The following is a 24,416-nucleotide window of genomic DNA, read 5'->3' as shown; positions in this document are numbered from 1 at the left end:
AATATCGTCAGAGACTGGTACTGATATGGATCGGATATTTTGACCAAAAAATGGTTCATTTTTTAGTTTACGGCTGATATTGTGCCAACATGATCTGATGTGTATCGTATCAGTATTGGTATCGGAAAGACCTATATGAACACTGATACCAATACCTATAACCTTGGCTATGACACTGCATCATGGCATTAAACGTGTGCCCTTTTCGCATACATTATGTTCTAAGATGCTCGATCAACTGATATTGTTTGCATGGGTAGCTGACCCACAACCATTGAGGATAGGTGGCATGGCATAATCACTATTCACTAGTACTATTAGCCAAGGAATAACTGTTAAGATGTTGAGAGTTATAGAGCTATAGTTCTAAATTGATTTGTTCAGGTGTTTGGTGCTTTCATATATTAGAGGAATTTTCTCCATCTAATGCCTTTAAAATTTTGGATTGAACATATTATGTGTCTCAAACTCTTATACCTGTTTTGACGTTTGCCCCGCTCCGATTTTTTTTATGGTGACCCGAAATGGACATTTTGAGAGATCTGTGATTGTAGCGGAGGGGCTTGGGCCTATCCTATCATTGATCTTGTTTGGGGGTTGGGGGGGGTGTATGGTACGATCTGACCCAATGGATGGGGATTTTTGAATTAGGGTTTTCTGGGGAAATTTCTTGTTGCGACCTTTGGGTGTTCTTAAGAGATCTTCATTGTATTTTCTTCCATCACACAGTGAATCATCTTCAGCATCACCTATGGATGTAACACATCATATTGGTGTGTGAACCATATTAAATCTTTATGTCATCTCTGTTCTGTTTCTATTTTCTTCGTATTTTTTGGTGTTTTCGTTAATAGGATCCCTTCAACAAGGTATCAGAGCTTAGATCCCTTTGTTATCCTCTTTAAATTAGATAGTCTACGTATAAAATCAAGTATGTCTAAGTTACACTTGAGGTATACTTTATATGCTCGAGGGACACTCATGCACAAAGACATGAGTACATTGAATGCCATTATCTCTAATTGCTCACCCTCTATATATGTGTGGTTGGAGAGAGAAAGAAAGAGAGAGAGAGAGACAGCGAGAGATCCCACTTGACCCATGGCCAAACAGCATGAAGCATGGCGATCAACACATCATGTTGAACACTAGATATTTTTCAGTGGTGGCTATCATGTTGTTTGGCCAAAAATGGGAAAAATATTCTTTTTTTTTTTCCTTTTTCTTTTTCTTTTCTCTCCACTATAAAAGGATCATCGGCTTGACCCACTTCCATTCCTTTGGGTCAGAGAAAAGGGGAACCTCAGTTTGACAACCCCAAACTCTCTAATTTTGTCTTCTCATCTTTTAGGGGATTTACTTCGCTCTCCCTCCATTTCTTCTTAGCAAAATGGTCTAAGACATGTCTGTTACAACTACACACCCCTGCATGCAGTCTAGTAGGCCGGCTGAACTCCTTGACCAAACTGTCAAACCTTGGATTAGTAATGAAGGTCACTACTTCTGTTATTAATGTTCTTTGATAACTTAAAATACTACCTCTCTCTTACTTATTTAAGAAAGGAAAATCACCAGCTCAGAGCTTCAATGTATTATTAGACTAACGTGATACCCAACTTACACCATGACATCCATTATTTACTGACTCATTCCTCACTTAGCTGAGATTGTTGGGGCCAAGTCATTCAGTATTCATGGAAGCCCATTTCATTATTGATTGGGTCTTCACCAAATTGTCAACCATCAAACACAAGTCCCTTTTTCTTTCCCCATTGGGAAAAAAAAATCCTCACGACCACAGAGTGAGGATTTCTTCTCGCGTCCTCTCTTATAATGAGTCATAGGATTCACACTGATACACTCTTTCCTCAGACAAATTATGGGTTCTCTACATAATGAATTTGTCTCTTTTGCCCTCTCATCGGTGTGGTTTCCCACTCTAGCATCATGGGGCCAATTATGAGAATAAACTTCATTGAAAAATCTCCCTAGAAAGCATCTGTTAGGTTCATAGTTTAGGAGCTTGAGAACTTCTCACTCCTGGCCACAATATCCAAGAGTAAAGCAAAGAATTCCCTCATGGCCAGTGGAACTCGAACTCCTTGTTGGTTAGCCAATTCACCACAGCTCTATGGAATTTGCTCTAACCTGTATTGTTCACTGGATGCCTTGCTTGGTCCCTCTGGATTTTGCTTCTTGTTCACTCCAGCAAAACCATATTCCATAAACGCATCTATCATGCTACCATGAGTGATAGTGACAGAAGCTCATCCTGCCTCTTTAGTGTCCTCATTGATGCTGCCATTGGATGATTGATTACCAATTGGCAAAACCATTAGAGCAACATATATGTGACATGCCTTCTCCCTGGGCGATATCTTTGGCAAACTGCCTCGTCTGCAACTCGAGTTCCACATTCAACTTCTACAACTTCTCCAAATGGGACTTCAACATAGATATCTCATACTGCAAGTCCTTAATCAAATTCTCACTCGGAAGGAGCTTCTCCTGCAATTCCTTCCTTTTCCCATCTTTCTACAATCCTCTTACAGCTGGGTTCGACATGCCGACATGATCAAACGAACTTCTCGTCCTCCACCCTGTTTCCCCTCCCGTGAATCACTGCCTCTTGGCATTCCCTGGTACATCAAAATCCAATCTGAAACGGATCATCAGCCATCCGCAGGGGCTGAGTCACTATAAGACTAGATCCTTAGATCTCAAACGTGGAGGAGTTCCCTAACATGAAATCGCTGCAATGCCTCTTTAATAGCAAATGGAACTACGATGTTCAATTGGTTCAAACTCAAAGTTGCTTCATCACCTTCCCCATTCTCAAAGCTTTGAATCACTTTGTAAATCACTAATGAAATTCCATCTATTAGAATCAAAGGACTGAGTGTAGTCGAAAGTAAATCATTTTGATCCCGTAAGTAGCAAAGTTGGGGTTTGTTTCTTCTTAGGGACTTTCTAGTTGGTGAAAGCCTCTGTTTTTCTTCCCCAAGTACCCTAAAGCCATGAATAGCCTGAACCTAACCCTATCATAAAATCTTGAGTTTCATCATAAAGGAAGAAAACAAAAATGTAAAGGGCATCAAACAAACTGACTAGTCTCATTATCTCCATCCATCAGTAAACTATGAGATAAAGGGAACTTTAGGAGGGATTAGATAAGAAATTATGTTGCATTCCAGTATCCACCACATGTTCCTCTGGTGCTATCACTTGTTACTGCAATGATATCTTACCAGATTACACTACAGATATGATCCATGCAAGTGACTGCACTGAAACTAAAAAAGGATTCAGGAATTTTTAAGATCTATAGAGCACCTTATTTTTTTTTACTCCCAACTTTCTTTATAGTCGGTGTTCATTTGAGCTCATTATTGCTGGCACTGAATTTAAATTTCTCAAGACTAAAAGTATGTCACTCTGCAGAATGATATAATTGAAATTTTAAATGTCGTTCAAGTTTTTCAAGAAGAATCTGAAGTCCCTAAGCATTCAGTAGTGTATGTAAATCAGGTTTCCACTCAATCATTGCTCAAGTGAACCATCAGTTTAATTCAGATGAGCAACCACTGTGAAATACAGGCTAGCACATCTCAAATCTTCAAAGTATTTAGTTTCCTAGAAAAGCATCAAAAGCTTTGATGAGGTATAAAACTGTAATCTACCTCTAAATAAGTTGAGTTGCCCCAACCTTTTCTATTTTCTACCCCCACTCTCAACCCACAGAGAGAGAGAGGGGGGTAAATAAGGCTTAAAAGCCTCTTCTGCAAATTAGATTCAAATATAATGCAATTTCACTACAGCATTATGTATATTTTTTTGGTGCTTCTTGTACGCAACAGCAAAGTGATTCAGTCTACTACTGAAGTCTGAATAATGTAAACTTGGGCCTTGTCAAGTGGGAGCTACAGGAAAAATCTGTACCCATATTCAAATTTAAATAGGTATTCCTCATTGGGAAAGTTCAGACAAGAATTAGATAAAGACAATTTTGGTTTGGAGTCAGTATTTCTTTTGGATCCCGAAAAGTTTCCACTTAGAGTGAAAACCTTTCTTGTTTCATTGAGTAGCAGTTAGAATATAATTCAATGGCTTTTGAACCTTCATTGAAGGACGCTACAAACCTGGAATCTAGGAGAAATAAACACCCAACACCACTGGCTACACTGATATGATCATTACCATAAAAAAATAAAAATTAAAAAACCAGTGGACGCTGGCATTCAATGAATATTATTTGACGTCTTAAACCATCAGTTATAAGTTCAAAGTAGATCTAAAATGCATACAGAAAACTAGGAAGGAAAAGGAAAAGACCACAACTTGTGCACCTTTATACCTCTTTGAAGATGACTGTTTACTCCACTGAGAATTCGTACAACATAGTGTGGTTATACTTCTCAGTTGGTTGAATAACAATAGATGGAAAGTTTGGTTGGTTAATAGCATTAGGGAATCCCTGCGTCTCCAAACACAGTCCTGAGTGCTTTCCATAAGTTGCCCCACCTTTACCAACAATACCATTAACATAGTTCCCAGTGTAAAACTGCATCCCAGGGGCATTGGTCCATAAGTTCAGAACCCTTGAGCTGGATGGGTCTTTCACTTTAACAGCATGCTTCAAACCTGATTTCTCTTCACCACAGTCGAGCACATAATTGTGATCGTAACCCAAGCCAGGAACCTCATGGATCGAGGCAGAAATTTTCTTCTCTGTTGTGAAATCAAAGGGAGTTCCTTTAACAGGCAAGATTTCACCCGTGGGGACCGTGTTCTCGTCAACAGGGGTAACATGATTAGCCCAAATCTGAACCACATGCTCAAGGACGTTCCCAGAGCTGTGACCTGCCAAATTCCAGTAAGTGTGCTGAGCTAAGTTAAATGGAGTGGCCTTGTTCTTGGGCACGGCTTCCATTTCAAGCTTCATTGTCGAGCTTGAAGTAAGTGTGTAGGTTGCAGATACACTGACGTCCCCCGGGTAACCTGGTTTCATGAACAACTAAGAAATCAATCTATAGAGATGCATACTAGCATGAAGAGATTAAGGATATTACCTTCCTCGCCATCATGACTTTCATATTTGAAGGTAATTGAAGGGTTTTCACCATCTTTACGATCAACTACCTCCCACACCACCTTATCGTAACCCTTTTTGCCACCTGAATAGAAAATAAAAGAGGTTAAAATATAACCGGGGAAAATATAACTTGAGAGTAGATTTCCTTAATATTGTTCATAATTAAAAAAAACACGAGGAAAATGCAGTTCTGAGTTCTGACACTACTTTGCTCCTGATTCTAGATATACATGATTGAGCAGGAATAGACCTTGTATTCACACTTCAAGACAATACAGTTTCTAAAATATTAATTACTTTAATTTCTCCAAAAATATAATCATGGATCTCCTTATATAACAGATAAAAGCAAAATTAGAAGGTGACATCTTATTTTTTTTAACCTTGAAATTTGTGAGTAAAGTAACATATTAAAATTTTAAAACATGACCATTTCAAAAGTGATACATAGTAAAATCCTGGAAAATGGGAAGGAATTCCAATTATGCTGCTTTTCAGGAGAAGAAAAAAACTATGGATGGGTTTAATTTTCACTCTTTTGACAGCACCTAGAAGACATCTCATATTTTACGCATCATTCATTCATTCATTGGACTTGTTTTTAAATGCAATTGATTCAGTGATAAACAAACTTGAAGCATAATTATGCTCTGCAATCATTATCAAGAGAATTATTACATCTCTAGACAACATGTTACCATCCATGTACTTCCTTTTTCCCCCTGGAAGAAACAGATTTCTTACTTTAGTATGTAGATCAGAAAAGCCCAGATTCCCAGAATCAAAACACTGCTATCAATTGGATGACTTATAGAAGATATGTGACCACAGAAGAGACAAGAAAAACTGGTTTTTGCATCCCTATCAAACAATACATAAGGATTTCCCACTTGATCACCATGAGTGCTCATTGTTATGCTTTATTTCCCAGACATTTTCTTACTTGGTTTAGAGGGCGGGCCTTGGTGCGACAGTGTAAAAGTTGCTCCATTGTGACCAAGTGGTCACGGGTTCGAGTCTGGAAACAGCCTTTTGTGAAAACAGGGGTAATAGTGCGTACATTATGACCCCTCCCCAGATCCCGCAGTGGCGGGAGCCTTGTCCACTGGGTACGCCCTTTTTTTACTTGGTTTGTAGATTGGACAAGTTCTATTGGATTCTAATAATCCAAACGAAAGTGCAAAACAGTATCAGCAGGAAATTCAGAACTCATAAGGAAATTCAATCACAAAAGGAGAGAAAATTCAGTTTTATCATCCCAATCAAACAATACATTAGGGTTTTAGACTGTCATCAGGACTATTCAGAAGTTTCAGAATACAGAATCGAAAATTCCATACCGTGGAGACTGTTTGGGGGCCTATTCAGTGGCAAGGTATATTCCACCCCGTTAAGAGTAAACTTCCCATCTTTGATTCTGTTTGCTACCCGACCAACAATGCAGCCAAAATAAGGAGCGACACCTTTCTGATCAACAGAAAAGAAGAAATTACAAAAAGGGTTTAATAACAATATTAGTATAAATTACAAATTGGGCTTCCCATTTTCTTCAACGAATTAAAATCTATAAACGACTTTGATCAACAAGAACTAAAACCATGAAAATAAAGAGATGGGATATTGATTGATGAAGAGGGTAAACAGAACTCACGAGGTATGGCTCAAGGGTGTCGAATCCAAGAACAACATCGTCGACGCGTCCTTGAAACCAAAATAAAACCAGACCCATCAACAACAATTTTAATAGCAAAAGATGAACCAGAAAGGTTTGTTTTTTTTTTCTTCCTGAAAATGAAAGAGAGAAGCAGGGAACCTTGTTTGTCGGGGACGAAAAGGTTAGTGATGGTGGCACCATAATTGCTGATCTTAACTCGCATTGTTCCATTGTTGAGTTCGAAGAGCTCTGGTTTGCCTTGCTCGGCCATGGCTTGCTTCTTTTCTGATCTCTGCGTCTCCAACCCCTCGGCGAAGAGAGTGATATTTGAGAACCGTTTTGAAGGATGAGAGGAATCCGAGACTCACAATTAAGGAAAAGCCGACAAGTGGCAATAACGTCAGCTTCGGAGTTAAAAATAGGACTCAATACGAATATCACGGAGTCTGTGACGTGGAGATCAAACCCAGTGAAACAGAAAGATTTTATAAAATGTGATTGAGGTAGGCGGGAATGTGGGTCTGCAACCGCTTGATTACGTGGCTTACAACATTGCATAGACCCTTTTTTAGAATCTGGCCTTCGACTGGCCCACGCCATGGCTCCTATCTCTTTGTTTATGTTTTTGAATATGGGGTCACTCTCTACAATTAGGTTCACCTTCCTTTGTTTCGATATGTAAAGTTGTGTTTGGTGGTCCTTATCCAATTCAATCGCATGAGTCATGATGCATTACTAATGACTATATCGCCCATGGTCAGCTAATTTAGGTCATCCTTCCCCGGTCGAAGAGAGGCATAGAGGTGTCAATTGGCTGGTTCGGTCTAGTTTTGATTTAGAATTGGTCAAGTCAAGGTCGAACAGGTAAGAGAAATTTTTGATTTTGGTCTGGTTCAATCCGGGTTTTTATCAGTTTTTGTTAATGGGCTCATATCAATTTGATAGTGGTTTTGGTCCATTTCGGTTTACTGGTTTGGTTTATGGTTTTGATCGGGCTATTCAATCAATCTGGTTGCCTTTAGTTTCTTTCGATTTTGAGAAAAATCATACAAAGTTGAACTCGTAAGCATTCAATTTGATTCAAGGTGAATCGGTAGTTTTGATTGGTCTGACGGGTTTGGGCTAGAATTTGATACCCCTAACTAGATATCTTATCCAATCAAAATCCTAAAAAAAGAAGGTGGGGGGGGGGGGGGGGAAGACATTTATAAGTATTTTTCTGAATGTATTATGTAGATAAATATATATTGGGGGGGGGGTTCTTACAAGGACAGTGTGAGAAGGAATCTGCACACTTGGAGAATGGTATCATCCATATAGGGTCCACATGAGGCCCAAACTATTGTGAGAAGGATATAAAGAATTTATACAAAGGTAGTGTACCAATCTTTTTCTCAGATACAATTTACTAATATATCAATGGATACTTCTTCTAATGGAATTGATTGAAGGAGGGGATCATTCTACTTCTCAATCACTTTATCATACTTATGGTGAACTCTCATTTCATTACTTCTCCAAAAGTGATTTTGGATCTATACTTTGTTTTCCTAATCTGGTCTTTGATCATTTTCCTTTTCCTTATTCTACCCTTCATTTTTCTTTTCCTTATTCTACCCTTTGTTTTAATACTCTCTCTCTCTCTCTCTCAACCAAGGCCTTATTTTATGCCCACGAATAACAATTAGAAATGTGATAAGTTTTAGATATATGTCTATCAAACCTGGAAGTTATAATTAATATTAATTTTATTTATTTTACATGCTCAAAGTATCAAACATGGAAGGCAAAATGACCTCTGTGCGTGTGGTATGTTGCCCCTGTGCCCAGACATAGGGGTAGGCGAAATGACCTCCGTGCCCCAGGGAAATTCCGCTTTCTCATTAGGGCGTGGTGGTCATTTCGCCCACCCCTATGTCTGGACGTAGGGACCGTGCACCACATGCTCCTAGGTAACGCTCTTTCTCCATATTAATTTTATTTATTTTGCATGAGCATTAATAGGCTATTAATAGGTTATAGTTGTCTTTAGGTTTTCACCAAAATTTTTTGATATATTTCTATCAAACTTGTATGTTTTAAATAATATTAATTTTATTTATTTTGCATGATCAAAGTATCAAACCTGGAAGTTTTAACAATATTAATTTTATTTATTTTGCATGTTCATTAACAAACTATGGTTGTCATTTGGTTTTCACTTAATTTTGTACTCAACTAGGGGTAAGACTAGACATAGGGGTGTAAGTTTGGCCCTATCAGCCTGAGCCCACCCTGAACCCGAAGAGGGCCTGGGCTGGATTTTTTTACCTTGAGGGCATGTTAGGGTTGAAATTTTCAGGTCCGGGGTCAGGGTCAGGTTGGGCCAAGGTTGAGGCCTTGAGCTAAGCCCAACCCGGCCTAGCCCTATGTTAGGTTATGTTTTACAATTTATTGATTATATTTTGTAATTTTTGTTTAGTAACTAATTATCTATTGGTTTACCCAAAAAAAAAAAGGTTTGTTTTTTGGTAATAGCATAAAAAAAAAAAAATAAAAAAAGGAAAGGAGAAAAAGGACTAATTATCTATTGAACATAAGTATTTAAACTTTTAAGATTGAGCTAAGTTTTTTAACCTAAAGAACAGTCTAATAGTCAATTGAGTATGAACGAAACTAATACCGAATCACATGAGACTGGTCAATCAAGGCGAACCAACCATGCCCTAGCAAAAATTAGGGCCAACCCAGCCCGATCAGAGTCAATTAGGGTCAGGTTGGGCTGGGCTCAGCCTAGCATGGTTGGCCTGGGTTGAGATATCTCAGCCCGACCTAGGGTCGGGTTGGGCTTGGGTTGAGCTAAGAGAACTCAGGGTTGGGCTAGGGTTTAAAAAACTTCGGCCCTATTTCACTGAACATCTTATTCATACGATCATCACAACATGTGTTCTCTATAACGATGATTCTAAGACACATGTGTGAGTGCACAAATGGTGTGTGCATAGTACTAGATCATACAAGAATCTTGTATGTGTCACTGCTAGTTGATTGAGAAGAAGATTTTCATTTATAGATTCAATTGATCCCTTAACCTAAGAGGTCCTTGGCGTTGCGATTACACTCTAAGGGTTTTGGCGCACCATTGAATGAAGTCTCCTTGACAATATATCATTGTACTGAATTCATGGTATTTGATCATAAAGTGTATGAAAGAGTCTCTCAACATGGAATCCATTACCTTACTCGGAAATAACAAGGAGAGAGAATGTTTGTGTAGTATTGGATAGAAATCCTGATCTAGTGACGCTTTTCTAAATTTTTTATAAATTGTTTTTAAAACTAATATTATTTATTGATGATAGTATTTTATTAAATGGTTTGAAAAAAAATTTGTCAAATCACTGACAAATAATCTCTACATTAGCATATTCGAGGGAATGTGGTTTTGGTAATAATTTAAGGGAAGTAGTTCTCTGTCCGGGAGTGTGGCCTACGCCAGCACTCCCATGAGTCTATCTCTCTCCTCCTCAAAACAAGGGGCCAGATGTGTCTTTTCATATGGGGAGGAGAGAGATAGACTCATGGGAGTGCTGGCTTAGGCCACACTCCCGAACAGAGAACTTTCTCCCATAATTTAATTACATGTCCTATAGTCCATTGTGTGATATTGTTTTTATTTGATGCTTTCAATGATCATGCACTATAAACTTGTGTTCAAATGTTATGGTTGTAGATGTATTTGAGTGGTATTCTCTTATGGAGGTTTCAGCTCATGGACCTTCAATTCTAATTCTATAAACTTTTTAGTGATGGCACTAAAATCATATATGGGCTTGTTTATTCATCCTTACTAATTCATTGTCGTTGTTTTGAGAAGCTTACATGTGATTGACCTTAGGGAGTTTGAAGAATTAAAACCATGAAATTCATCATGGTTTCATATTCGAAGTTGTTTTCTAAAGTAAGAATACCTTACTCTCGTAATAGTGAAAAAGATCCATAACAATAAGAATGGAACCATCTCGTTAGGAACCATTGAAGTTCTTCACCCTGTTTTACTGGGCCTGAAACTGTTTAGGAACTGATACCGTCTTGTCCCTTTTGGCTAATAATCAGGACCAAGACCTAAGTTTGTCCTGGTAACTGAATAGGATAGTATTGGGATTGGTACCTTTAGTATCGATATCAGTACAGACCCGTCCCGAATACTAGAAACGTCCCAATCGACACCCTTAATCCTACCTATAGAAACAAAAAGATTTCATATAATGTGATTGAGGTGGACAGGAATCATGGTCTACAACCGCTTGATTTCGTGGCCAATAGCATTGCATGGACCTCTTTTAGAATCTCTTCTGCGTCTCTCTCTCTACATTTTTTGTTGTTAATCAAGAGGGTGTCACATTTCAGCTCGAACCGGTCAGACCGACTGTATTAGGTTGGCCAAATTGAACTGAGTCCTGATCGGTTTGGTTTTGGGTGGGGGTTTTATGAACTTGGTAGAAATCAAAAGCAGACTGGATCAACCGAAAAGCAAACCGAATCTGATAAAAAGTGAGACTGGACCTATAGTAACATGATAAGAAATCAACCCCACCCCCTCCAAAAAAAAAAATCGGAAATTTTCTATTGATTTCTTTATATATACATGTAAACTTGAAACTGGACCGCACCCACTAATAGCTTAGCGGTTAATGAATATTTTGATGTAGGGGTCAAGTGAAGCGATCGTTGTTTTATAATATTGTGACATTTAGGGATTCTATCGGTACAGTTAAATATGGATCTAGTATATAATACGTTAAAGGGAGGATTTTGGAAAAACCCGGTCAAATCAACAAGCTAAGCTCTAATCTTGTTTACTGTCTGCATGCTTCTTCCCGGGGCCTTAAGAGGGAGTTTGAGGAGAGGGGGAAGTATTGGCAATTGATATCAAAGTTCGCACGTCCAGTCTTCGACACACAGATTTGTTTAGAGTGTTTATTCCTTTTCTTTGCCTGGGGTTAGGGGATTCTCCATTGCTTTCTCTAATACTAGCTCTCAATTGATTGAGTCTAATCAAAAAACAATCGAGGCCTTAGTGGCTCTTAGAATTCATAGGGACAAATAAGGGTGTCAATTTGGGATCGAAACCGGGAACCGTCCCAATACCGTCCCGCTAAAATCCGGTACCGGACCGTCCCATTTACTAATGGGACGGTACTGGTATCTGATTTTGGTACCGAATGATAAATGGGACGGGACGGGACAGTTTTGGGACGGAACTCCCAACAGTACCAGTACCGAAATACCAATTAGGTACCGGATGGTACCGAAACTACTAGTACCGTTTAAAAAGAAAGAGTATATAAGATCTTTTTGTTAAAAAAAAAAAAAAAAAAAGGGTATTAGAATTACGACTCATTAGGGTTTCACTAATTGCCTTTTAAAGATGAAGAAGAACAACAGGTCAACAACCATAGCTTGAAGTCTCTCCACACAGAACCTGCTGCGGTGCTACTCCCTTCTCCCTCCTCCCTCGGCCAACTACGTCTACCATGTTCTTCCTTTTTGCACTTCGTACTTCGTACCATACTACCATATGACATGTGTGATAAATAGAGTTTTGGTTGGGAAAGTCAAAGAGGAACACAACGGGATTCTTCCATTTTGTAAGACTTCTCTAGATTTAAAAAAAATGAGAAGCTTATTACATATGATCTTAGGGAGTTTGAAGAAGTAAAACTATGATTTCATAATTTAAGTTGCTTTATAAAAAGCAGTAGACAACTTAGATTTCATGATAGTGAAAAAATTTCACAACACTAATAAAACCGCCTTGTTAGAAACAATTAAACTTCTTCCCCCTTTTTTCTACAGTGCCTAGAACCGTTTAAGAACCGGTACCGTCCCATCCCGCTAGTAATCAGGACTGGGATCTAGGTTTGGTCTCGTTAATTAAATGGGACGGTACTAGGATTGGCATTTTTGGTCTCGATATCGGTACCATCCCATCCCAAATACTGGGATCCGTCCCAAGTGACACCCTTAGGGACAATAAATGTGCTAGGCCTTTTGAAGACGTTGTTTTCATATTTTTTTTTAATTAATTGACGAAGAGAGAGGATTGACAAGAGGAAAATGCAAAAAAACAGAAGAAAGGAGTACTGCAAATGATACAAGGCAAGATTGACAACCATTCAGTCTGATTTGATACTCTTTCTTATAATCTTCTCCTCCTTGAGCTTCTGTGGTTGAACAAGCAACCTGAACGTCCATATTCCTAAGAGAGTTGCCTGAATTGGTGCAAGCCAGTATACAAATATATGCTCTTTGGTTATATGATCTCCTCTGGCATAAGCCCATCCAATGGCAGAGGAAGGGTTCATGCATCCACCCGTCAGATCGGAACCCAGTGTATGAAGTGTTAATCTAAAGACACTCGACATCCATGTTTTAATGAAAAAGCTGTTGGGGTTCTTTCTAGCAACTCCAAGTGAGATGATAACAATTGTAAAAGTTAGGAGTCCTTCTGTCGTTGCACCTCGATGGATGTCAACGTTTAAGCGGGGACCATGACCTGTTTGAGGAAATGTCTCAATGAAATACTTAACCCCAGTAATAGATCCGAGTACCTGAGCAGGAATCCTTGTACCAACAGTAAATAGAAACTCAGTGAAATTCCCTGCAGAAACAGCACCCAACAATACGTTGAGAGGATTGTAAGACCCACCTCGGCTTAATTTACCCAACCAAGCAAAGAATAACATACTCAAGATTGATAGAGAAGCCTTTAGGATTTCTCCTTTGGTTTCAAAACCAAACCCAAGAATCTTATAAACAAAGAGCTTGATGAGAGCTCCTGACCATACAGCCATGAAGGAAAGGATTAAATCCGACAAGATCAGCCGCACAGAAGCCATTAATGATGTGATGCGGGATTCGTCCCTCCTGGAGGGGATGGTTTCTTGTTTACTTTACTGGTTCGTGTTAAATAGATGGAGAAGAAGACGAGATCAGGGCGGAGGAATCTGACATTTATTTATTGGTGGTCCATGTCCAATTCAATCGCATGGGTCATGTTGTATTAGATATTTTACTGTCATGTCCTTTTTATCTTCTTTTTTTTCGTAATGACTATATCACACATGGTCAGCTAATTAGGTCATCCTACACAAGTTGCAAGAGCTAGGTATGGTGTCAATTGACCGGCTCGGTCTGGTTTCGATTGGGTTGATTTGGTTTTGGTCTAGAATTAGGTCAAATCGAACAGCAAGACAATTCTAGATTTTGGCTGATGAAGGCCTGTAGCACCGTACTTTTTGCAGTGTCACAGAATTTTGCGTGGCGTTACGGTTCTAGTATTTCACTAGACTTCGGATTTTGGGGAGGTGAGCAGTACCTCCTTCAACATTTAATAAAAAGATCTTATAAATCATTTTTTAGGATGTGAGGGTGATATGATATGGTTTGGGTACAGGGGAAAGAATTCTTCTTAAGAGATACTGATGTCTATCTATATCCTGTTGTCATCATCGCCAGAAGAATGGCAAAATTCAGTGTCTAGAGCAAGCTCTATTTTGGATAGTATCTCTCCATGTAGGAAGCAAGCTATTATAGATACTTCGGGAATTCCTGTCTATAAATTTTCCACCAAATATCTTGGCGTTCATATCTTCAAAGGAAGGGTTAGAAGAGAACCTCTATTTTCCATGATGGACCAAATAAAAAATAGGATGGTGGGTTGGAAGGGAAGACTTCTATCAATGGCGGGTCGAGTTGAGCTCGTTAGATCTATATATCTAGCATTTTAGATCATAATTTCTCAATTTACTGATGGTCATCCAATCTGATTTTAACTCTTGAAGGATAGATGAAAATTTTTATCTAGACTGCAGATATAGAATCTTCAAAAGCCATTGTTGTAAAGTGGGACTTTCTTAGTCAACCAAAGTTTGAAGGTGGTCTAGGATTTAGAAGTCGGCTCCTGTCCAGCACCCTGCCTGGGCTGTATGTGCAATGCTAGACTTGGAGAAGGGTGAAAAGACCGCCTCATCCCTACCTGAGCGCCCGAGCAGGGGTGAGGTAGTCTTTTCATGCCTGTCCAAGTCCGACGATGTACATGCAGCCCGAGCAGGGTGCTCAAGAGAATCCTTTCCCATTGAAATGGGGCTGCCTTCCCATTGTTGTTCTTTGTGATTCTTGGGAATGCCATTTACAAAAACAAAAAGTCTTGGGAATGCCCCGATCCATTCTTTGTAATCTTCTTTTTTTTAATATATTTTTTCTGATTCCTAACCCCAAAACAAAAAAAACTTCTAATTCATTCTAAGTGAAAGAAAGGGGAAGAAAACAAAAAAGTGGTATCTGCCCTTTCATGTGTCTTTTTGACCCTAAGCTGAAGTAAATGGCTTTTCTCTTTGATCAAGCTTTAACATTAATAATTCAAGGTGGTGTCAGCTCACCTATAGGTTTCTATACAGAAGGAGAAAAAAAAAAAAAAAAAAAAAGGGCTTCTTAGGTTCACTCCCCCTTCCCCGCCCAACCCTGGCTTCCACTGCTTTCTCGCCCACCCTGATGGGTGTCACTTTTTCATTTTTTTTAAATCCTGATAGATACCACAGAAACGAGAGAGAAAATGTGAGAAGGAGAGAGTTATACGCAACACACAGAGACATAGGGAGAGAGAGAACCCTCATCATCTCCTTGAGTTATCACGGAACTTAAGAAGAACCCAGGAACGATCTTATTTACTCATACATGTATGCGGCTCTTCAATTATCCTCACCAATCCATCGAATTTAACACAAGTCTCAACCGACAACGATTATGAAACCAACCAGTTTCTGGCAGAATCTCATTTGGCATTTCAAATCCCACTCTGGAAAAGGTATACAACACAAAACCCCACTTTTTCATTTTGTTTTACTATTGTGTGAAACAGAGATGTCTCAAATTCCATCCCTAATGGTTCTGTTTCTGGTTCTGGTTATGGGGATGATCACATATCATATCAGAGTCGCCGGAAGGAAAGGACTTAGAGAAGAATATAGCAGCACAGGAACAGGAGCTATTCTCTATAGAGACCCTAATTGCAGCAACCAGAGATTTTCATTCCCATCAAAAGCTCGGGGAGGGTAAATTCGGCCCTGTTTATAAGGTATTTGCTTTGATCGAATGTTTAATGCTGAATTCTGAGTTCTGTAATGGTTTTGTTTTAAAATTATGTTAAGAATTAGAGTTTTGATTTTTGAAAATTTTGAGATTTGAGAGTTGGATATGAGCATATTGTTTATAATAATTCTTAATGACATACAGGGGAAATTGGAGGATGGAAGAGAGATAGCAGTAAAGAGGCTATGGCACAGTTCAAATCAAGGGAGGAAGGAGCTCACGAACGAGGCTAAGGTACTGGCAAATGTGCAGCATAGGAACGTCGTGAACTTGTTGGGCTACTGTGCCCACGAACTAGAGAAGCTTTTGGTCTACGAATACGTCTCCAATGAGAGTTTGGACAAACTTCTCTTCAGTGAGTGATCTCCATTTCCCCTTCTCTAATTTCCCTCTTTCTTTACTGGAAACTCGACCCACCTCCCTCTTCTTGTTGCAATTTACTCGCAAATTAATAGAAGAATCATGAACTGGAAGACCCTAATTGGCACTACAACTAGTTTTAGTCAGAACTGATTTAACAGAGATTTCTGGGAAACTATTAATTAAGGAAGATTAGATCATCTTCATGGCATGGTTTCCTTCTCTTTATTGGATTAGATGACCGGACTCTAGAGTCCATGCATCAACGCCGGCTCAGGTGTTACTACTTGGTCGCATGGTTTCTAGAGTGTTTGGACCAATGAGGGAGCACGCATGGGTATATCTATCCGGGGCAGAGGCATTATCTCAGGGTGCCCTGTGAGATGGCATAGCAAACACTACCAAGTAGTGATCTTTTTCCCTTTTATACAATATGCTCCATAGGGACCAGAATAAGGATGTCAATCTATTCGGTTTTGGTTTTTTTGGGTTTGTTTTAATTTGGTTCAAGGTAAAATATGTGAAAATCGAAAAGCACTTAATTGGAGCTTGTTTTTCAAACTAGATCCGGCTTAAAGCATCAAAAGACTTAATAATCTAACAAATTTATTTTTTTTTCCAAAAGTAGAATTTATCATACACATTGATTAATTTCAGCTTTAAAATTAAAACCAAACTGCGAAAATATTTCAGATTTCGAAATAAAATCGAACCAATTTATTTCGATTCGGTTTTAAAATTGATTTCGTTTTCGGTCTTAGGTTTCAGTTCTATATTGACACCCTTACCCATGGTTTGAGGTATCGTCATGGATCGACCATATTTACCGATCTGGATCAGTATTATATAAGTGGATGATACGGATTGGGGTAAAACTATAAAATAAAAATCAATTTTTAAGGAAAATGAGAGGTAAAACCATCCGATTTGGGTTGATCAATGTCGTATCATATTGGTTTCCAAGATGACCGACCCCGATCCAATGTTGTACGCTTAACCCATGCCTTTAGGCCTTGTTTGTTTGATAGAGAAAAGTGGTAAAAGAAAAAATGTGTGGGAAACTTATACTTGTTTCCCACAAATTACCACAACTGTTATAGTTTGGTTAAATGGGATGGAAAACTACAAAGCAAGCTCTTTAAATGCATGTATTCTTGTCTCAGGTGAGGTAACACTCCTCTTTTTTCCATCCCATTCACTTTCAAGATTTGACATCATTCATGAAAAAATTACGAGAAGCAGTTTTCTGTACGAGAGTGTGGCCTACACTAGCACTCCCATGTGTCTATCTCTCTCCTCCTTAAAACAAGGGGGCAGAGATGTCTTTTCACATGGGGAGGAGAGAGATAGACTCATGGGAGTACTGGCATAGGCCACACTCCCGGACACAGAACTTTTTCCTAAAAATTATTTTTGAGTCTATCTCTCTCGTCCTCCTATTTTCTTTATTTTCCATGGAATTCCACTGCATGACTATTTTCTTTCTCTCTCTTACTTAAATTCCACTCCACTACAAAATGCATTTTCTAGTATTTATTTTTATTTTCTTATCAACTCAGCCCACAATATGGGGAACCCACCTCACAAGTTTTCCACTCCATTTTGTCCGTCAAACAAACGAGGCTTACTGATGTAGGTCTCGAAGCTCATCACTAACGTAGACATGAGGTGGTACTGAATCATTGCTGACGTAATAATGAGGTAATAGGGGATCAACATTTTCTATACGGCTTCAATGATGTGGACCTTCTAACCAAAAAAAAGTCTGGTGTGGGATCCGCTCCTGACCTTTTGCGTTGGGTCGGTACAAACCTAAGAGTCATCTCATCGCATGGTTGTCATTTTTTGTCGTTTCACAACTCCAGTTATGCTAAAGAAAATTCGGCTATGTTGGGTTGTTAAGAAATGAAAAAAAAGAATATATATAGATATGAGTAAATTACACATACCTCCTAGAATGCACTCAATATTCTTCGTACCCCCCTAAGCGGTTTAATATTCCATGTATCACCCTTCAATATTTCAAGTACCACCCCTGCTTTACACTCCAAATGTCATTTAAGTCCACACTAGGTATTAAATGCTATAAAATGATCAAACTACCCTTTCTTCTATCTTTTCTAAAATGTGAAAAGACCTAATTGCCCTGACCTATTTGCTAAAATTTAAAAAAACCAAAATACCATCATCTTCCCCAAATCATCTTCTTTTACATATCCACCGCCACCCACCATTAACACCATCACCATCCCACCGTGAAGCCCCACCTCACTATCTCTCCTCCCCTCCTCTACTTCCTCCACTTCTCGCAGCCGCTCATCACTCCAAGTTGCAGCATCTCTGTCCAACTCCTTTCTATATCTGAAATTTTCTGAAGGTGGTGGGGTATTCTCCAAAAAGCAGAGATTTTTACAGGAGATTTCGATTCAAATTGGTTTGCGAGTTGCAATTGCAGTAGTAGATGAGTAGATCAGCTCACGCGGCACGCCTCACGGGGATATCGAGGAAGCCTACCTGAAACAAACTAAGTTTTATATTTAAATTTTTGAAATGGTAATCTTTGTTTCCTTAATCAAGATTCTTTACAATGCGTTTCCCGATTTTCCTCATTTTTACCCAGAAAGAGCAAATCAAACACGAATACACGAGGGGTTTTGATTCGTGGGGTAGTTCTTTTTCCGGTCGAAAATCAAAACCTAGAGCGTCAGTGATGTCCTTAGAGCTCCACCCTGCTTTTCTCAAAGAGTTGGAGAATCGCTCTGCCTTGAGTAGCAGAGCATCCAAGACTGCTTGATTATCTAACAAAATCACGTCCCTTTCGAAAAAACCAGATTCTTGTTCGTACAGATCGGAGAAGAGGTCCAGTATAGCTTTAATGATTGTGAGATCCTCTATCATAGCCCGATAAAAGATGAATGTATCATGTGCAAAAAAGAAATAAGAAATTTTTGGGGCATTTCTTGTAATTTCAATCTCGTGGAACAAATCAAGGTACTTATAAACAACAAGAAGTCTAGATAACATTTCTATTGTAGAAATAAATAAATAGGGGCTAACCCTATCTTATTCCCCTAGAGACCCCGAAAAAATCAAAAGGGCTCCCATCCTCTTTTATAAAGAACGAAGTAGAAAAAATGAGTTGAAAAATTAAGTTACTCCATCGATCCCCAAAGCCCAAAATGATTGATTTATTGTATCTCTCTTCAAAATTCAGATTCAAAAAACAAATTTGAATAATTTTTTTCTTTTTTATTCATTTCTCGCCCACCAAACATTGTAATAGTGATGTGATTGTGATCTGGTAGGATGTAGGGTTAATAATTTGACGATGTATTGGAATTAATGCAGATGCAGGGAGGAAGGCGAAGTTGGATTGGAAGAGAAGATACGCCGTGATTGTAGGGATGGCACGTGGATTGTTGTACCTCCATGAAGACTCGCACAGCGTCATAATACACAGGGACATCAAGACCAGTAATATTCTTCTGGACGACAAGTGGGTCCCAAAGATCGCGGACTTCGGTATGGCCCGCCTCTACGCTGAGGATACGACTCACGTCAACACTCGCGTCGTAGGCACCAGGTCTGTTTGCCCTTCTCTTCCAAATTTTATCTTCTTTTCTGATGGCTGTACCTGTTGACTTAAGTCATCAGATCGTACGGTTTAGATTCGGATATCATTTATTAATTTATATGGGTGATGGTGTTTTACTGTTTCAGGGGATATATGGCACCGGAGTACTTGATGCATGGACAGTTGTCGGTAAAGGTGGATGTCTACAGCTATGGCATCGTAGTTCTGGAACTGATTAGTGGCCAGGAGAACTCCACCTTCAACTCTGACTCTGATTGCCGGAACCTACTCGATTGGGTATGTATATGTGAGTTTTTCCCGTCACTCAAGGTTTAAAATCCAGGTATCGGATTCGGTATCGGTCATTGTCAAAATCTTTTCAGATTGGGATCGAATTGGTGCAAATTGGTCATGATCAGTCAAAAAGTCCTCAAAATCGTTTTTTTATGGATTGGGTCATGTATCGGTCAAAGTTAGTGGATGTTTTGATCTTGGGATCGGATCGATCGATATTATCCGGATCGGATTAGTCAATATCGGTCTAGATAATATAAAAAATTAAAAAAATTAAAAATTTTTTGAAAAATAAAAAAATATTCAGTCTGACCGGTCAAGGATCAAATTGGATAAGCCGATCCAAGGAACAATCCAGTCAAACCTTTTCGTATTGGTCAAATCTCGAGATCGGCCTCAATCGAAACCGATCCGATCCGACCAATATCGGCTAATTCAATCCGAGATTACGAACCATGCCTTCACCTCCTTCTTTCAATAACATCATGTGTTGAAATGTTAAGGAATTATAGGGTTATAGTCCTGCATCAATTTGTTAAAGTCCTTGGTGCCTTCATACACTCGAGAAACTATATTTATTAAATATCTTACGATTTTGGGTAAATTCTTTTGTTTTTCTCTCTAAGTTGTCAATCCACATGTAGATCAAGTATGCTATGGATACGTGTGAGTGGGAGTGATAAAAATGTTGGGAGTTATAAAGTTACAATCTTTTATTGGTTTATTCAAGTGTTTGATGTCTTCATATACTTGATGCACTGAACTATTTTCACTTAATGCCTAGTTTTGTGTTAGAAATTCCAATAAAAAGTCCAATCTGGACATAGATTTTACAGGAGTACTAGTATTGTAAGGTGTTTAGCGTCTTCATATACTTGAGGAACTGAACTATCTTTACTTAATGTCTTAAGGTTTTGTGTTGGACCCTTCAACATCGCATCCAATTTATACATAGATTTTACATTGGTACTGGTATTGTTTATTGGTTGTAGGTATGGGAGCATTACAAGAAAGGTCGAAGCTTGGACATCATGGATCCAATGTTAGCATCAACTGCGGTGCTCGAACAAGTCGCAATGTGCATACAAATTGGATTACTATGCACACAAGATGACCCAAAGCTACGACCATCGATGCGTCGAGTGTTGGTGATGCTATCAAAGAGACCCGGAACTATTCTCGATGAGCCGAGCAAATCGGGTGAATTTTTTCCATGATTGTGCTTCGAAAGCTCTTTAAGCGGCTTCTTCAAATCATTGTCCCATAGAAACTATCTCAGAATCTTTTCTGAAACCTCAGAACTGTCCCTCAGATTTCACAAATTGTAGATGGACCATGAAGATTTCTTACAACTGGTGAAAAATTCCTGGAGTATGGATGTTTATGGCCTGCCAATCTACAGATTATCATAGAAACTGAAGAGATTGTCTGAAATCTTGTACTCGTGAACCCTTTCCAATTATTAATGTTTCTCTCAAGGAAGTGAAGGTAGCTCTGGAGGACATTCAGGAAACAATGTAAACGGTAGGGGTGAATGAATGGATCTTTGACCAGGAAACGAATGCCAAAACTTTATACATCACTGTTCTAAAATTGCATGAAAAGTTATGGATGGAAAAAGACTGTGTAAATTGTGTTTGATGGCGATAGAAATTTCTTTTTTTCACGTCTAGCTACTAAAGTGCATGTAGACATCACATTTTGATATCGTGGAAGGGTGTTTTGGCGATGATGATTGAAGTCATCATGACTCACATGATGACTGAAGCAGGAATTACCAAATTACATCTACCGCACTTTTTGTACCCACATTGTTCCAAGTAGAGCCAAAACTTTTAGGATAGCCTTGTTTTTAAGCTCACACGTGAAATTTCAACCAATCTGATATCTTTTACAAAAATAATCATTTTTTCCTAGTACATTTCTTGATATTTGGATCGTTTGATTTGGCCTGAAACACTTCGGATGATCTTATTTGGTCCTATTAAGCATGCACATGAAAATTTGTCCAAATCTGATAACTTTTGTGAAAATGATCATTTTATCCTAAACATATTTCTTGGTATTTGGGCGATCCGATGTAAACCGAAATCATTTGGATGGCCTTATCTTGCTGTGTTATGCTTGCACGTAAACTTTTGTGAAATTCCTATATTATTTAGGCCTCAATCAGCGTGAAACATCATTTTTGTATTTTTCTCAATCTATATGCAACTTTTTGGCAGAATCTTGTCATGGCCGCCATAAAGATGGAAAGTACATGGTGACATGTGACAAGATAAAATCGGCAACACGGACTATAAGATATTGACGTTTGAGCGAATAAAATGAAACAAATAAAAGAAAAAAATTTCAAAAAAAAACAAAAACTATCTTTTTTGCAGGTGAAGAAACTATTTTTAATTTCTTCTCGTATGTATACTTGAACCATTAATTTCTCTCGTCCTTTTTTGCAGGTCACCACTTCCCTTAACTAGCCAAGCTAGCTCATCAATAGAACTATCCGTTCATTCACTTAAAGGTGTCATTGTAAGTTCATAGAGCCACAAGACCACAAAGATGAGTGGGGTGGGGAGAGATGCATAGGCGGCAGGGATGAGGTAGAAAGGTGGGGCGCGGGGTTGTAGTGGAGGGGTGTTACATGTGGTGGTTACAGTGATGGTAGTGGTGGCCGGCGGCAATGGGTTGAGGTGGTGACAGATATGGTGATGGTGGAAGTGAAAGTGACGATGGGTGAGGGGTGGGAATGGGATTGAGAGGGGTAACATTGGAAATTTGTTTATTTTGGAGCAGGACTTGGGGCAAAAGATCCCCAAACGTCATTTTTTAAAACTTGAGGTGTCCCAAACATACTTTTATAAAAAATTGGGTACTTATTAGGTGTGTAATTTATCATTTATGAAATAAAGATTATTAAACCAAACTACACCAGTGCCTTAGATTGGATTCTACAACTCCAATCAATGCTGTAATTGAGTCTTTTTCGATGCTTTTATCTAATGTGACGTGACAGTTGAGATTGGATTCTCAATGCCTTTTCTAAACAAAGCAGTCATTGTCATTTGTATTAGTCGTCCTAGGTTAATATACCTGACATTGGGATATTTCTTTCTCCTTTTATTGACTTTATTTTTGAATAATAAAATCAACTCCATAGTTCCATCTTTTGGGAATTTAGCAAATAAATAGCCACTAGCTAAATTGTTCAAATATTCAAATTGAAAATGGATTAAATTTAGATATTCCATAAATATCAGTTTTTCTTTATTTTTTGTATTTTTTTAATTGATTTTTTTTTTTTAAGGAGAATTCTTCCCTATCACTCTTTTAAATTTCTGTGAAGTTTCTTCATGAAGTATGAAGACTTGTTCATCTTTTCACTGTCATTTGAGTTTTCTGCTTCAGATTCTACTTCATAAAGAACATCTTATACATCAGAGATTTCATCTCTGAATAAGACTTCTAACTCTTGATCCTCAAGAATTTTAATCATGTTTCTTGCACATGATCATTTTTAAGGACACTAAGTTTTAATAATTTTTCTAAAGGTTTTTCTTGCACTGAATTTCAAAAATAAGAAAATACAATCATTTTCAAATATAGCAACGACACTTTTTCAAATTCCTATTGTCTAAAGGTTTTTTTTTTTTTTCTAAAATATTTATTATTTTTCCAAATAAAAAATCTTTTCTTCCATGTTTTCCATTTTAAAACGTTTCATATTGATTGTATTACATTTTTTAAGAATATTACACCCAATTTTTCAATTTTCTTTGAGATGCTCATCCTCGTCATCTTCTCTTTGTTGAGTTCCCGACTCCCTACAACTCCCCTCTGCAAATCCGCGACCCCATACGACTACGGTTCCAATTTCTTAAGCCGTAGCCAGACATCTTGTAGTTAGGATGGTTGACCTTTTTCAACAAAAACTTGGGTAGTCAATGGCATGGTAGATTTGTTTGCTAGACAAAGAGCGGCAAGATTATGTTCAGGGCAATCTTTCTTTTGTTTGCTAGACCAAAGGCTGGTCTTGATGCAATGGTAAGATTGCTTCAATACGACCTAGTTGTCTGAATTCAAGTCAAGAAATAGTCTCTCCGCAGAGCAGGGGTAGGTCGTAGGGATGAGTAGATCATGACCCTCCCAAGATTCCTTAGTGGCAGGAGCCTCTTGCACTTAGTACATCCTTTTTTTTGTTGTTTTTGAATATGTGATCACCATGTGAAGTCGAATCAACGACACATGTTACGATTGAAAAGGGAAAATTACTAGATTGATTAATGGTGAAGATTGATTAAAATTACACATGT

At 38.5% G+C, this 24,416-nt stretch overlaps 3 protein-coding genes across 3 annotated transcripts; 1 reads left to right on the top strand and 2 right to left on the bottom strand.

The window, feature by feature from the left end:
• Window positions 1-4,358: 4,358 nt before the first annotated feature.
• LOC122650241 (galactose mutarotase-like) lies at window positions 4,359-7,067 on the bottom strand. The gene is made up of 5 exons (XM_043843593.1): window positions 6,906-7,067; window positions 6,744-6,793; window positions 6,433-6,559; window positions 5,070-5,174; window positions 4,359-4,998 (listed from the first exon to the last, which is right to left on the bottom strand). Exons 1-5 carry the CDS (start codon window positions 7,015-7,017, stop codon window positions 4,373-4,375), a joined length of 1,020 nt encoding a protein of 339 aa, XP_043699528.1. The 5' UTR covers window positions 7,018-7,067; the 3' UTR covers window positions 4,359-4,372.
• A 5,791-nt stretch (window positions 7,068-12,858) lies between these two features.
• LOC122650243 (probable aquaporin SIP2-1) lies at window positions 12,859-13,739 on the bottom strand. Its single transcript, XM_043843594.1, has one exon. It carries the CDS (start codon window positions 13,625-13,627, stop codon window positions 12,905-12,907), a length of 723 nt encoding a protein of 240 aa, XP_043699529.1. The 5' UTR covers window positions 13,628-13,739; the 3' UTR covers window positions 12,859-12,904.
• A 1,754-nt stretch (window positions 13,740-15,493) lies between these two features.
• Window positions 15,494-21,323, top strand: LOC122650890 (cysteine-rich receptor-like protein kinase 10). Its single transcript, XM_043844256.1, has 6 exons — window positions 15,494-15,594; window positions 15,722-15,864; window positions 16,023-16,233; window positions 19,587-19,821; window positions 19,959-20,109; window positions 21,099-21,323. The coding sequence occupies exons 1-6, from the start codon at window positions 15,534-15,536 to the stop codon at window positions 21,321-21,323; spliced, it is 1,026 nt and encodes a 341-aa protein (XP_043700191.1). The 5' UTR covers window positions 15,494-15,533.
• The last annotated feature ends 3,093 nt before the right edge of the window (window positions 21,324-24,416 follow it).

The sequence above is a fragment of the Telopea speciosissima genome, chromosome 2 (assembly GCF_018873765.1).
Source record: "Telopea speciosissima isolate NSW1024214 ecotype Mountain lineage chromosome 2, Tspe_v1, whole genome shotgun sequence".
NCBI classification, from domain to species: domain Eukaryota; kingdom Viridiplantae; phylum Streptophyta; class Magnoliopsida; order Proteales; family Proteaceae; genus Telopea; species Telopea speciosissima.
This window is presented reverse-complemented; position numbering and strand designations above follow the sequence as displayed.

Excerpts from the sequence above, each read along its gene's own strand:
- LOC122650890 (XM_043844256.1), top strand. The coding sequence starts at position 15,534 with ATGAAACCAACCAGTTTCTGGCAGAATCTCATTTGGCATTTCAAATCC. Across the intron at positions 15,865-16,022 it reads AATTCGGCCCTGTTTATAAG|GGGAAATTGGAGGATGGAAG; the intron begins GTATTTGCTTTG and ends AATGACATACAG. Across the intron at positions 20,110-21,098 it reads GCCGGAACCTACTCGATTGG|GTATGGGAGCATTACAAGAA; the intron begins GTATGTATATGT and ends TATTGGTTGTAG.
- LOC122650241 (XM_043843593.1), bottom strand. The coding sequence starts at position 7,017 with ATGGCCGAGCAAGGCAAACCAGAGCTCTTCGAACTCAACAATGGAACA. Across the intron at positions 6,794-6,905 it reads TTTCGTCCCCGACAAACAAG|GACGCGTCGACGATGTTGTT; the intron begins GTTCCCTGCTTC and ends TTTGGTTTCAAG. Across the intron at positions 6,560-6,743 it reads ACACCCTTGAGCCATACCTC|AAAGGTGTCGCTCCTTATTT; the intron begins GTGAGTTCTGTT and ends TCTGTTGATCAG.
- LOC122650243 (XM_043843594.1), bottom strand. The coding sequence starts at position 13,627 with ATGGCTTCTGTGCGGCTGATCTTGTCGGATTTAATCCTTTCCTTCATG.